This window comes from Nuphar pumila, chromosome 3, assembly GCF_984573655.1.
Source record: "Nuphar pumila chromosome 3, dmNupPumi1.hap1.1, whole genome shotgun sequence".
Classification (NCBI taxonomy): Eukaryota; Viridiplantae; Streptophyta; class Magnoliopsida; order Nymphaeales; family Nymphaeaceae; genus Nuphar; species Nuphar pumila.
The window spans coordinates 111,888,246-111,903,766 of NC_143251.1; the positions used below are offsets into that span (position 1 = coordinate 111,888,246).

The 15,521-nt window shown below is 33.4% G+C and overlaps 1 protein-coding gene across 3 annotated transcripts; it reads right to left on the reverse strand.

Moving 5' to 3' along the window:
* Window positions 1-623: 623 nt before the first annotated feature.
* Window positions 624-14,212, reverse strand: LOC149843318 (FCS-Like Zinc finger 14-like). 3 transcript variants are annotated; one of them, XR_016430861.1, is made up of 4 exons: window positions 13,431-14,136; window positions 3,659-3,890; window positions 1,309-1,437; window positions 624-932 (listed from the first exon to the last, which is right to left on the reverse strand). XR_016430861.1 is itself a non-coding variant. In XM_089999717.1 (2 exons), exons 1-2 carry the CDS (start codon window positions 14,012-14,014, stop codon window positions 9,367-9,369), a joined length of 744 nt encoding a protein of 247 aa, XP_089855843.1. In that variant the 5' UTR covers window positions 14,015-14,212; the 3' UTR covers window positions 9,124-9,366. The 3 variants fall into 3 exon arrangements, 1 of the variants encoding a protein (XP_089855843.1); XR_016430862.1 differs by having other exon boundaries at window positions 869-1,235; XM_089999717.1 differs by lacking the exons at window positions 624-932; window positions 1,309-1,437; window positions 3,659-3,890 and adding an exon at window positions 9,124-9,526 and having other exon boundaries at window positions 13,431-14,212.
* Between the last annotated feature and the right edge of the window lie 1,309 nt (window positions 14,213-15,521).

Consider the following 15,521-nt stretch of genomic DNA (forward strand, 5'->3'; position numbering starts at 1 on the left):
TTTGTGTATAATGTGTAAAAAAACACAGAATGAACACGTTTGTAACTGGTGAATTTTTGCATAATAAAAGAATTTTGCAAGGTGCATGCAAATTTTTGTTCATTTTTTTAAATAAGAAAGTAAATTCACAAGGTACATAAAAATTTATGATCATTCTTGTTTAAATAAAAAGAATGAATAGAAATTCACATGTACCTTGCGAATTTACTTTCTGATTTAAAAAAAATGAACAAAAATTTGCACGCACCTTGCAAAATTTCTTTTTAGTAAAAAAATTCACCAGTTACAAACACATGTTTATTCCGTATTTTTTGTACATTATACAAAAATAATATATATCCAACAACTTACAAGATTAAAAAAAACTTCATTCCTTGTTATACACATAATTCATCCTCTAAAAACAAAGACTCAAACAACTTCATTCCCTGTTATATATACAATTCATCTTCCTCAAAAAACAATACCCAAACAACTTTATTCCTTGTTATATACACAATTTATCCTCCTTCAAAAACAAGACTCAAACAACTTTATTTATAAATAACTTTAATTAATTAATTAATATATACAATACACATATTCATTAATTAATATACATAACAAAATTCAAACAACTTCAATAATATATAAAGTTTCATTTAATTAATTAATGTACATAACAAAAACACAAAAAAAAGGTCAATGACTCATTGCTTTGTTATGTCACTCATGACTGCCCAGAGCTCTTGTAAACTCTCACCACCATCTGACACCTAATTATCTGATGCCATATCTACATCCTCAATGTAAAAAGCATACTCCGTCTTTGACTCTTCATCAGTTTTTATTGTTGCAAGCTCAACCCTCTTTTTCTTCCACTTTTCACGGATGATCTTCCTTTCACATTTATAGACCTTTATCAATCAATGCCTAAATGCAGTTACATTATCCTGAAAAAAGGTCACTTAGTAAAAATGCGATAAATATACAGAAAAAAGAAACAAAACATGAACACATAGCATGGTGTATGTGTATGAAATTTAATGGTTAACCTAATCCTAGGTATTGCATATACAAAAGGACATATGTTCTGCAATCATACCTGTAACATTTATATACCATTTGAATAAACATGTACAAAATGAGTTAGCAAACATGTACAAAAGTAATTACCAGTTTGATTGCTCATGAATGTCTTGCACAACAGTGGCCAATAATTTTGAGTAAATAGTATAACCCATAAAAAAATAAACCTATTAAAGAATATTAAATCAAATGAGTACTTGAACAAAACAAGTACAATATATAATAGGTAATATTACATACCATCTCTATAGCGTTAGTATCAACAAGTTTGTTACTCTCCATCGAATTGTACAATCTTAACTCCTTGACTTCCATATTCAACTTCCAAAGAACTTAGTGATAATTATCCCAGTTGTCAAGAATCAAAATCTGCAACATAAATCGATTTTGAAAACAATATTTTTAAACCAAGAATGGAGCATCAAATAATAATTTTAAAACCAGTTCTTGCACTCGTTGTAGAGTAGCAAGTCGGATCGACTCCTCAGGAAACGAAACTTAGGAAAAATAATTCACTTTATTAATAAGTGGAAAAGAAAATTATACTATTCTTAATTACAATGCTAATTAAAATTAAAAAGGGACAAAAAACAATAAAAATTCTAACCTAGGCTCAGGCCCTCTAGCAAATTCAAGGGAGCTTTAATAAAATAATCTGACACTTCCACCTCAGCCCACCCTCCTCCTTATAATTATAGGGACCGGTAATACAAAAACAAAAGGGAACCTACCCTATTCTAAAGAATAATCATATATTCTAACTAAATAAAAGATGATAAAATTAAGGGAACTAAATTAAAAAGGAAACAATAAAATTAATTAACTAAACTAAACTATGAAATAAAGATGACAATTAATAACTAAGAAAAAAATTGATTATTCTAATTTAGAATTAACTACTAACAAAAAGAAAGATCAAGAAATCTATGTTAACCGAATAACAAGAATTGAGAATAACTAATATGCTCACTAAATGATAAGAATAAATAACAAACTAACAACTAATTAACTAAACTACTGTATGGAATAACAAATCTACTGATAACAATCTGAAGCAAAATAAATAAAAAAACTAACTTAATTAATGAATTAAAACAAGAAACAAGACTCACCTATCATTATTTTATTTAACTAAGCTATTTTTAATTGAACAATCAAATTAACAACTAAACTAATATTGATGTGAATTAAACAAAACTAAGGCTGACTAGCTAAATTAATAACTGACTTTCTACAACTAATACGATTTAACAAAAAATACTATTATCTATACTAATTAAAGAAAACCCGATAATTGAAAAATAAAAGATACGACTAATGATTTAATTAATAAAAACTAATCTGTAAGATAACAATCAAATCTAATCGAAAATTAATGTAACTCAAATAAAATTAAATCTAAATAATTGAATTAAGCAAGATTCATCTGCAGCAAAATGCAATTTCAAGAAATAATCTAAATTATACTAAAGAAAAAGATAATATGAGAGAAAAGAATAAATCAACTACTTTATTTTTTTTCTAAACTAATTTCTAAATAACTAATCTAATGACATGAAATAACTACCAGACTAATCTAATTAACAACATTAACGTGAACTAAAATTAATGATTAAACAAAATATAACTAACTATTCCTAAATTGGCTAAAATTAATTCTATCAATTAAAAAACAATAATTAAGAAATAACGTGATTGAATATCTAACTAAGTGCTAAAAAAATAAAGTTTCTGAAAGTAAACTAACAACTAACTACTGATAAAGACAATAAATAAAATCTAATCTATTCAGTTGAACAAGAAAAATTAAAAGCACTGCTTATTTATTATAAGAATTTCTAAACTAAACTATTAATTAAATAATAACTAATTAAATTTGATCAAAATATTAACTAATATGATAAAATAACAAAAAGACATGCTTTAATCAATATAAAAACCAACCTATGAAATTAATCAGAAACTAAGCAGTTCTATCTACCTAAAATAGAAAAGAATAAAAAAGATTAAAAAAATTCTAATCAGCTATTTTAAAAATTCTAAATAAATTAAAATCTAACCTAATTAACGATAATAAAGAACCTAATCTAATTGACTCTAATCAAATCTATGCCTAACTGATTTAAAATAACATGAATAAGGGATTTAATCTAATCTATATGCAATGATTTAACTAAAACAAAAATATTAGGAATGGAAATCAAGAAAATTAGCAAGAACTAATTTAATCTATTTTTATTTTTCTAAAAACATAAATTTAAAAATATAAAAACTAAACCTAATCAGACTTGAGACTCAATACATTAAACTAACTAAACAATAAAAAAAATAAAAGACCGATCAAGACTCAGACACAATTTTCGCAAAACACCTCTAGCCGGCTAGCCTATTTGGCTAGGGTTTTGACCAAAAGACTCAACAAAAATACCATCAAGAAAATGACCAGACCATAGAATCTGATTCTAGATACAAAATACTATAAAATATCAGAAACCCATACCTAAACAAAAAAAAAAGGGGCCAAGACTCAGATTCTTTGAAAAAGTAGGGAAATAAAGACCAAAAAGTAGAGAGTGAGAGGAAGGCGCACCTCAAGGGTTGCTCGATGAGTCTGGGGGTAGGAAAGAGCAGACTTATACCTTGGTTTTTATGCCATAAATGTCTTTTTTGTTGGAATCTATTTTTGGCTGTAACACGTTGGAGATCGAGTTAATGAAGAGGAAGATAGGTAGATTACAAAGGGAGAGTTCTCGACCGGCCGATCATAAAGGTAGATGGTGATTCACACCAAATCCAAGTTTGAAGCCTTCAACCGTGGGTACCTGCAGCAAAAATAAAGCCACACAATAAAAAGAAACATGTAATACGATGAAAAAGAAAAAAGTTAAAAGTCACAGGCAAGGAAGAAGCAAGGAAGAAGAAGAAATTTAGAAAGCAAAAGGGAAGCATTGATATGGAGAGGGTGGCATGAAACCCTAGGCAAAGACAATGGAATCAGAGCTAGACATCCCCTATATATAGAAACATATTTTACAAAATTATAAAATAAGTCCTATTTACAACTATTTATAATTTAGTACATGAAACTTTTAAAATTTACTAAAAATCACTTGCACCAATATTAAGAGACCTTTTATAAAAAAATTCACGTTGGATATTTGGAGTTGGGTATGGATGACATGTGGATCAGATCTAGACTTTATTTGTATGATTTTGGATCGGATTTGGATCCACTTTGCATTGGTACGGATCTGATTTATCAAAAAATGCTCTAATTCCTTCATTTTAACTCCGATTATGATGAAATTTGAACTGTAGCTCCTTCTTATCTAGAACAACATAAAGGGTTCTTAAGCTATATAAGCACATATAATTGTATGATTTTATGATAATATAATATACATTTTATGCATTATCATTGTGCAATTCAAATTTTATATTATATTAGCATATATATTGTCATATTCATAAAATAGATACAACAAAGGGTCAAGCTCCAAGCATGTGCATGCCCATCTTGATGTAGGGGAGTTTCAAGCATTTGCTATGAATTTCAATGTGTACTTATTAGTTTCTATGAGAAAGAAGAAAAGAAGATAAACATTACTTTATAGACTCACAAAGAAGTACAAGGTCATGTAAATGGTTTTTGGCAGAGCATGTCCTCTGTCATTTTTTGCTGTGAAAACTACCAAGTCTAAGTATGAATCTTTCTAGGTGCTGCATTAAATAGGTAAATATACTCATGTTATTTTTAAAAGAATCAACATACAAATAAAACAAATAAACACACCTAAAAAAACTTATAATATACTTATTTTACTTACCATTTTTTTTTTAGAAACTAGTAGTACTTCACTATATTTTGTCTAGTCCTCTTGTAATACCAACAAATTTGTTTCTAATTATTCAATGAATAAAGATGAATTTTCATATTTCAAATTTGGTCTAAGTTAGAATTAAGTTTAAATGTTAATTTGAGTTTGAATCTCAAGCTAATTTGAATCTCAATTTGATTTGAATTTCATTCGAGATTTAATTTTAATTTGGAGTTGAATTTCATTTGAGATTTAATTCCAATTTGAATTTAAATCTAAACTCACCATTAGCATGATTGAAGTTTAAAATTCATAATGTAATTAAAATACAAACTAATCTAGATATGATAATTTAATGAATGATAAGTTTGTCCTTGTACTATAGTTAGAGTAGAGAATTCAAGCAGTGCAAATATGATTTTTATGACTTTCTTCTCATCTATTAGTTACAATCAAGATTCAAAGTTAAATAGGAAGAAAGAAATGCATAGTGAGAACATGATGTTACAAGACAAATTGGTGGGGTTTTTTATGGGTAGGCAAGAGTGGAAGAGGTAGGGTGGGAGAGATTATTTGATCATTGCATGTTTTTATAATTTTTATTTCTCTTAAACTATTTAACATTTATGACCAATATTTTTATGTGTTAGCTTATATATTGAAAAATAAATGATAAAAATCGTATGCATTGATTCATTATGGTTTGAGAATTAAAAATCATGGAAGCTTGTTTAAGAACTTGAAATTTCTGTGATAGTCTGTTTAAGAAAAGAAATAGATTGTAGTGTGTAATTTTTAATTCTCTGTTGGGAAGGAGTTTAGACCTGATTTTTTGGAGCTTGTGTCAGACACACCAAGATAACTACAATAAAAATTTCAAAATTTATTTTATTATGTAAGTTCATTGACTAATGGTTCTTCAGAAAGACTAAACCAGACAAGTCTGTTATGTGAACAAAAAACATGTTCCAGTTAGAGAATTATTATTCCTTGATCTAGAATGAGTTTGGATTTAGGTTATTGATTATAGACAACTAACATATATGTTCATCTACAGTAAACATTATTTATTTAAATTCATTATATACAAGGTATGGCATAATTTTTACTAACTGAGAAATTTAGTTCATATAGTTCTGAATTTGGATCTTATGTTTGCATACATGTCATGGTTATGAAAGTGAACCAATTAGACACGATTTGGTTCCAGAGTTGAACTAGATGGACACATGACCTATCCTTGTACAATATGTAGGTCTATTGAGGTTGGGCAAATGTACCAATACTTATGAATAATCATTGAATACTATATTAATTTTTTTGTTATAATGGGTTGCATGAAGTGTTAATGTGCAACATGAAATGCTCATGATATGTGTTATGAGATGCAACATGTGGTTATGATATGCACGTGATATTATAGATGCATATAATATTGTGATATGTATATGCTAATGATAAATGAAATCATGATGAGAATGTGCATGTGACATATAATTTTAATATCAATATGAGTATGTCATATGTTGTATTTGTGCACGAGATTATGAAAATCGTATGTAGTCATATGCATGCTTATAAGTACATGTTGAGCAACCGTTCAAAAAGAAAACTGAAGACATACTCAATGGAATGAGTTATTCCTATGAATAAGAGGCATTGACCTATAACCTTAATAGATATAGTCATAATTTAAGGATTCTAGGTATATCTTGCTAGGGTATATGTTACAAAAAATCCTAGGTCTACCTTGGAGATGATAGGTGGTACAAAACTCTATTAGACCATCATGATGTTATTATGCTTCGAGTGACAATGACTCAGTTGATTCTCAATCCTCGAAGTTAGGGAGCCGGACTACCAATTTTGTCCTAGGTGATATATCCATGAGTTCTGCAGAAGTGGTATGATCAATCCTGGAGAAACATCTCTCGGTTGTGCACTGCTCCTAGTGGGTCCTAATTCAGTCAGTCACTCAGGAAAACTAAAATATATAGCATAATAAATCCTCAAGTGATCTCGTTTGTTTCGTGGCATACCCTTCAAGTACCCGACATGATTGCTTAGCAAGAAAATTAATGCATTAATCGAGTATGTTCATTTTCTGATTATGCAATTGCATTTATATTATATCTGTGTTGAAAGCATGCACTTGATGATGTTGATGGTTAATTAATCGCATGCTATGATAATACATTACATGAGTTTAACTGATCTAGTTATCTATGTGAATGCATGATGATTGCTAAATTGTATTGTATATATTCTAAAAGAATGTTGAATACATGTATGTTTAGTGTTGTGTATGCATGCATGGTTATTATGTTTTCTATTGAGACTCGATGTTGTTATGTGTGAACAAGCTGAAGCGGTTGCGAGATGTTGTAAGTGGTGCCACAAACCAACTATTTGAATCTCGGGTACTTTGCTTTGAATAATTGTTTATTATTCTTAAAACTGGTTTTATGAACAATTTATTTATTTGATGAATGATTTAAATTAATTTGTAAAAGAATGATGATGTGTTTGAATACCTGTAACCCACCCAAAGTTCTAATTCAAACCAAAATAAATATTTTCACTATATTTTTTATTTTCGTGATAAAGAGTTCTTGTCCTTGGTTGGCTCTTTCTTGAACTTAGTTCTAGCTTGCATTCTAGTGAGCCACTTAGTGCGTACTTCAGTTGAAGCAGTGCCACCGATAGAGCCTTGCATCAATTGAAAAAAAATTATGAAGTTTTTAAGTTAAGATTTTGAAGTATTACACCTCCAAAGTCTCAACCACCACATTTATTTTGGGTGACTGGTCGTTGATTCCTTTGCTTGCATCACATTTAGACATCATGATTTACCTATGATTTAAAAATAAAAAGATCACATAATCATGTTCAACCTTTTCATGCAGATTTGTAAATCGAAGACTTCCATGTTCTAATGGTTATAAGACTTCCATGTTCTTTAGAAATGATGCATCAGTTGAAGAAAAGATCACAAAATCATGCAATATTTGGCACCAAGTGCTTTTAACTCATAATAAGCTAAATTATAGATAGGCATAGTTTTCTTAGAAACAACTAAGTTTGTTGCATTCAAGAAACTATGAGCTAGAAAGCAAAATGGACAGGTAGTAAGAATTATTGACAAAACTCCATGATGAAAATACGCTACTTAAAGGCAAACTCCATGATGCATATTCATGCAGACTTTTGTAGGTAATTATATGCGAAAACCCCTAAAGTTTATAAACCCTAAACAATGAAACATACGTAATAAGTCTATAACAATATCCAAACAAAAAGAAGAAGACCATGAACATTGTAAAGAAAAAGAAAAAACAACAAAATAATAGAAATTGTATGTGAAAATCCCTAAAAATTGCAAACCATAAACGATAAATCCAGTGACAAATATTGGATGTTTACATAAGGTTACATCCAACTACGAAATATATATAATAAGTCAACAACAACAATCAAATAAAAAAAGAGAAAACTATATTGTAAAAAAAAAGAAAGGAAAAAAATAATAAAACAATAGATATATTATACGAAACTCACCTTAATAGCTAGCTGAGAAAAGTGAAGGAGAAGGATACGACAACCTTGCATGAGGTGGAACAAACAACTTTCACGAGAATGCCTAGAAGGGTTTGGGTTCTAGAGGCAAGAAGATTGAGGTTGCCACACTTTTCATGTACATACGAGAAAAAAAAAAATCTACACGTGCATTTATATGGGACCAAATTTTGTAAGAAAAAGTAATTTCACAATACAGGTGCATGAAAATAAGAAATTTCTCAATATCGGACTTTCGCAAATATTTTAGAATTTCACAATACTCAAAGTGATACTCGTCAACAATTTCACAATTATCGAACTTTCACAAATTTTATGATTTTCGTAAGTTTTTGTGCAAAATTTATTATGATTTTAGCAAATTATTTCAATTTTTGCATTCTTTTTTGGAATTTTGCAACCTCAGTTGTGATTTTGTTGATGCGTTCTGTGGGAGTAATATTTTAACATCATTACGTACAAAAATAAAAAATTCGCACCTAGAAAGGGTAAAAGTAACAAGAAAAAACTAAGAACATGCAATATTGTTCATTCGACGAATTTGGTAAATATGAAACATTTTAGGAGCATCATTTTTGCCATTTTTTTGAATATATATATATATATATATATATATATATATATATATATATATATAGAGAGAGAGAGAGAGAGAGAGAGAGAGAGAGAGAGAGAGTATAACTACTATTCTTGGCAATTGGCAATCATGTAACTAATAGACAATTTGCTTTTGTGACATCAATAATTCATAATAAAAAACATTTATATTTGCTTTTAAACCCACTGAGGGCTTTCTTACACAATGAAATTTACATAAAATACTCTAAAACCTCTTAATTTCCAAAATACACTACGCCCGTCTAGATTATTCTCATTTTCTTTTTTTTGCTTTTTTATTTGATAGTTAAGCTGCTGCAACACCAGCAGAGAAAAGCCTTGGAGCAGAGCAGGGGGAAACAGAGTAGTCACATGGTTTCCTGGCTCCACGCCCACATTTCTCTTTGTACTCGTCACTCATAATTTGTTGGCATCTACACTCCACACTACAAAATGCTTTATCTCCCCTGCAAAAGCGAAAAAAAAACCCCCCATCAATTTAGCAAAAGCACCACTAAGTTTTGAAAACATTAGAATCCAAGTTGATATGTAGAAGAAAATTCTTATTGAAGAATCATCAGCTTGCCAGTTGAGTCAGAAAACAGACTCAATTAAGTTGCCAGAAACTTAGAGCACTTGGACTGACTGGCTAAATGGTCTAAGTGGCACACACACACACACACACCTATATATATATATATATATATATATATATATATATATATATATATATATATATAGAGAGAGAGAGAGAGAGAGAGAGAGAGAGAGAGAGAGAGATGTGTATCTTCCAGACCATTTACCTTTTAGACCGTCCTAGGCCTTTTTAGAAAACATAATTGCATGTTTTTTTGCTTAATCTAAACCAATATATGTGATAGTCATGCTTTATTTAATAGAAAACATATGTTAGTTGAAATATTTTTCATATTTAGACGTGTTATTAACTCAACAAAAAATGAAAGGTTCATATTGTGCTAAAAACTTGATTAACTAAAAATAAAAATTCCTGTTAAATTGATTCAATCCAAAGCATGTTTTTTTAGTGAATAAACAATGCTAAGCACACCTATAATTTTGGATTAAGCATAATACACATACAAATATGTTTTTTAAAGGGGTCTAAGACGGTTTGAAAAATAAATGGTTTAGAAGATACACATTTCTCTCTCTCTCTCTCTCTCTCTCTCTATATTAGGGATGGCAGTGGACCGGGGGAAAGCGGGGCCCCGCCCCGCCTCGCCCCGTTTGGACCGGGGATGAAGGGTATGAAACGGGGATGGAGGCGGGGATGAAGGTTAAAATCCATCCCCGTCCGGGGGTGGAGGCGGGGATGGACTGGCACGTTCCCCCGCCCCGCCCCGCCCCGCCCCATCCCCGCCCCGGCCCCGCCCCGGCCCATCCCCGCCCCGCCCCCGGCCCATCCCCGTCCCGGCCCCGCCCCATCCCCGCCCCCAACTCAGATGAACTGTTTACTAACCCTAACTCCCTTCCCTAATTTCCTAACCCTGGAGCCGGGCGACGTTACTGTGCACGTAGGACGCCGGGTTCTCGATAGCGTACCGGACTCCGGCCTGGGCGGCGAGGTGCATCACGTGGGTGAAGGCGACGAGGTCGAAGAGCTTGGCCAGGAGCCGGGCGTCGTTGATGTCGCCGGCGATGACGAAGACGCCGTGGTCGCCGAGGATTCGACGGCGGGCCTTCTTGAGCGAGGGGTCGTAGTAGTCGTTGAAGTTGTCGAATGTCGAGGCCGACGACACCGTCACCGCGCTTCCGGAGGGCGAGCGAGACGTGGGTGCCGACAAAGCCAGCGGCGCCGGTGACGAGCACGCTCATCCCGCGGGGTCGGGGACGGGGGCGGGGTCGGGACGGGGACGGGGCGGGGGCGGGGCGGGGACGGGGACGGGGACGGGGCGGGGGTGGAGGACATGAAACGGGGATGAAGGCGGGGGTGGAGGATAAAATCCATCCCCGCCGCGGAGGCGGGGCGGGGGTGGAGGATAAAATTTTGAGGCGGGGCGGGGGTGGAAACCTTGTCCCCCGCCCCGCCCCACTGCCATCCCTACTCTATATATATATATATATATATATATATATATATATATATATATATATATATATATATATATATATAAGTCCTCAAGTTGGTACACTAACTCTGCTCATCTTATTGGGGGACGACTTTGAATGTCGCCAAAATGATGGGACATCACAAGTTCAAAACTCACAAGTGGCGTCCCTTGCCATAAGGTCAAAGCTGGGTGAAATCCCTGGTGGGCAAAGGGGAACCACAAGGGTTTTAGCAACGGGAGGACAACCAATGTGCCGTCGGTGATGGGACGTTTTTTTCCCTAGGATTATCCAAAAAAAAGTCTTCCATTCTAGAAGCAGACAACTGCGTTAATTTTGCCAGAGAAAAATCAGTAGGAATTTAAGCAGTGATTTAAACTCTCCCTGCATGACAACCATTCCAAGGAATGCCCATAAATTTAGGTGCATATTAAAAAGGAAATACCACAAAGAATAGTCTTATAAAAGCCCAGGAAAAGATAAAAAAAGACAATTATGGAGCTTTCCTGCTCATAACTGTATGGAAATATGCTTGATTATTAAATACGAATGGACTTGAATGTATGGAAATATGCTTGATTAGTTCCATTAAAGTGAAACAAAACAAAGGTGGTCCAAACTTGGAGACAGATTTGGTAACAGTTTAATTTAAAGGAGGCAATGTTTCAATGCAACAGACAGATGATGAACAACTAAGGCCAGACCTGCTACATTTATATCGTTGATTCGTTATCTACGATTTTAATTTATATATGTATGAACTAGGCACTGATCTGTTAACATCCATTGGCAATAAATGGGGATTTAGAAATGGTTTATTAAAGGGAGATATGGGTGGCATGATTTTAGAATCTCTTTTTACTATTTTACTAGAGATAAATAAGTAAAAATTCATTATATTTATTTTATTTTTGGATTTGACGCGACTCTAATCTAAACCCAATTTCATAGTAAATTTAAAAAATTTACCGCTAGTTCAAAAGCAACTGTTCAAATTTCTGTTTAGTTGCCTGACTAATCTAGTCTAGCCACATGAAAAAGTACCTGAAAATAGCTAAATTTGTCAGAGGTGGTACCAGATTTAGCAGTCATATGCAAAATGGTACCGTTTGCCTAGTAGAGGAAAATAAATCTGAATAAAAAAATGCATCTTTCTTTTAAATTATGTTAACCTCCAGTAATGCATAGATTACTAAAAGGAAGATTGTGAAAGCAGAATATGGCCTTAGATACATTAAAGGAAAAGAAAGGACAACTAAACTAGTCAGCCACATGCCTTGAAATCATAAACTATTTCACTTTAATAGAATCAAAGTCACTGATCTGAATTAGGACAAGGAAAACAGTTTCAATCCTCTAGATCAGATCCACCTAAATCGACATCAGATCAGAATCGTTGAATTAAATGGGTAAATAGTGAATCGTACACTTTGGAAGAATGCTATCTCAATTATTGGCCCAAATTGGAGCCTAGCTAAGGCTGCTAAATTACATGAATTACTAGATCAGGCCCAACCAAGATGGCTTCAATATTCACTGGTGATAACAAAGTCGGAATACCGGATAGAGATTAATTTGAACAAAATACTACATAGTTCACACTACCACCATTATTGATTCAACCCAACTACTGCTGCTAAATTCATCCGAACCTTACCCAATATAGATTAATTTGAACAAAATACTACATAGTTCACACAACCATCATTATTGATTCAACCGATCTACTGCTGCTAAATTCATCTGAACCTCTATATCAACCCCAACCAACAAAAGATAATATTTCTAAAAGGAAGGTCGGTAGTTCACACAATCATCATTATTGATTCAACCGATCTACTGCTGCTAAATTCATCTAAACCTCTATATCAACCCCAACCAACAAAAGATAATATTTCTAAAAGGAAGGTCGGTCAAAAATATACAAAACCAACATCAATTCCCAAACTAAAGCCAATTTCACCCTACCTATTTTTATCTGAAACAGTAGTAAAGTGAAAAACCTCCTAAGACCATAGTGCAAATAAAAAGAACCAAACTCATGCAAGACTCTTAAAAATATACATAAAATTTTAAAAGGCAGAAAATCATGATAAAATTCCCCACACCCATTCCATGATGGACTCAGAACACAAATTTATGGGAAAAATTTCCGAAAAATTTGTTGATCAACCACCACAAACAGATATATACCTATACACCATCATAGATAAAAAATGATATTGGCAAGAGATGCAAGCATGAGGCATCCATTTCTGCAAAGAACATAAAGAAAATTGAGGGAAATAATCCAATAATTACCTGTACATGTAGATATCCTGGTCATGAAATCTTTTCCTGCAGAGGTAGCAGTACTTGAGAAAATCATCATTCTGGACGGTAGTCCCTTGATACCTGGGTGGTGATGCAAAGAACACACAGGAGTTCCTCCATTGATTCCCAACCTCTTCCCCCCCACTTTGCTCATAGAAATATTCATGCTTTCTGATTGAATTGGGACCATAGTGGGATATCACACATGTGTAGCTCTCTGATAATTCAGACTCAAGCTTTGTGTCTCTGAATTTGGGCGAGGCTCTGGCAGAAGCAATTGGGATGGGCTGTGAGGCTGCTTGGTGGTTCTTTATTGGGACAACCAAGATGGCAGAGATGGTGGATTTGGAGGAAAAAATTTCATCCTGGGTCTTGTTGGTGTTGCTCATAGCTGCCACAATTCCCAGTCCTATACCTTCAGAATCCTTCTGTTGCCACCCTCTTGGTGACTTCACAAAATTGGATGAGTTCTTCATCTCTAGTGGTGATGTTGGGCTCCTTGGCCCATCTTGATCCGTGAAAGCAAGGAAAGATGGGAGCTTGATTGCAGGTGTTTCTGACATGTTGGGCATGGGTCTAGATTTTGATGAATTCTTGGGGGTGTGCCCTTGTTTGCTTACCAAGCATAGATATATCTAGCAGACCTTAGCAATTTTTTGTTTTTGATGGAGGAGGAAGAAAAGAGAAACACAAACACACACACAATGGAGAGTTGAGGAAAAATAACGACTGGAGGGGTTGACTGCTTTGGCCACCTTGCCACCTCTATCTCTCAGGGAGGTGTGGATGCTGCAGCAATTTAAACCCAGCCACAATATATTTTAATGATTAGGCAATAAAAAATATTTAATTTTTTATGGGCAATTTAAAAAAAATTAGAAAAGAAATTATAGATGGAGAATTCTATGTGAACATAATTGTGGTGGTCCAACCACATACATCATAAATTGGTAACTTTTGAAACAACTAGAACTTCTTTCTTTTCCCTGAGCTAGTTTTGGAATCATCTTTTCATTATTTTTTTCCTTGAGCAAGTTGCAGAAAGTTCTTGGTTTTCTAAAAGAGAAAGGCCCACAGCAAGTGGGAGTATTTAAAACCATAATCATATCAGTTGTTTTTTAAATAGGGAATTATGAGAAACCAGCTATGAATTTGACCCATATGATACGGTAAAATCTCTGTAATCTTCAGTTCCACTGTACACACAAGTATGCATTTTTGTATTAACAATCTTAGTTGCCATGATTTTTTTTTTCTTCACATAGTTACAATCAAATGGTAGATTTATTGGAGTCCAAAATGACGACCATCCTTTGATAGGATCAAGGGCCCTTTTGCTGGACAAAGAGACCATGACTGCATGTGCATTATTCTCTAGTGCAATGGATGAACTCAAGATAGAGACCATTGGCTTCTGAAAATGAACGGCCACCAATCATACTTCTGAAATGTGTGTGCCATATTGACATGGGAAACATGTGTCCCTCACACAGTGGCGGTCTAGATGATGTGCTCATGAGGCTCAGTTGATCACCCTTCATATTAATCTTTGAATAATGATAACTCTTGCCTCTTACTGTAATTTTTTTTTTTAAATTGTTCTCATAACTTATCACCAATGACAAAAAGAGACCCCTTGACAATGTGTTTGGAATCACCATAAGATTCAGTCTTCCACTTATCTCTTTCTGTTTTTGCTACTCTTAGGACAGCAAAAATCTAAATAAATCTTATTTTTGGTAAAAAGCAAGAGGTATAAAAAAAATCATGTTTCTGTGGCATCCAAAAGCGCCTCAATATCATGCTAAGTGTGCAGTCAGCACTCACCCCTACAGGATTAGTAGTTTACCAACCTCCTGATTACCAAAATGAAGATAAGTATCTCTCTCCCAACTCTTTTTAACAAAGGCAAAATTGTGGTTTTCTTTTTTCCCTTTAACTTTTGTATTTATTAAAAAAGAGAAATTGGGTGATGTGACACTGTAAGGAAAAGCATCCCCCCCCCCAACACACACAACTCCAGTGAAAAAAAAGTATTGAAAATGGCCTTGCCTTTTAATCAGCCAATCCCAATAATCC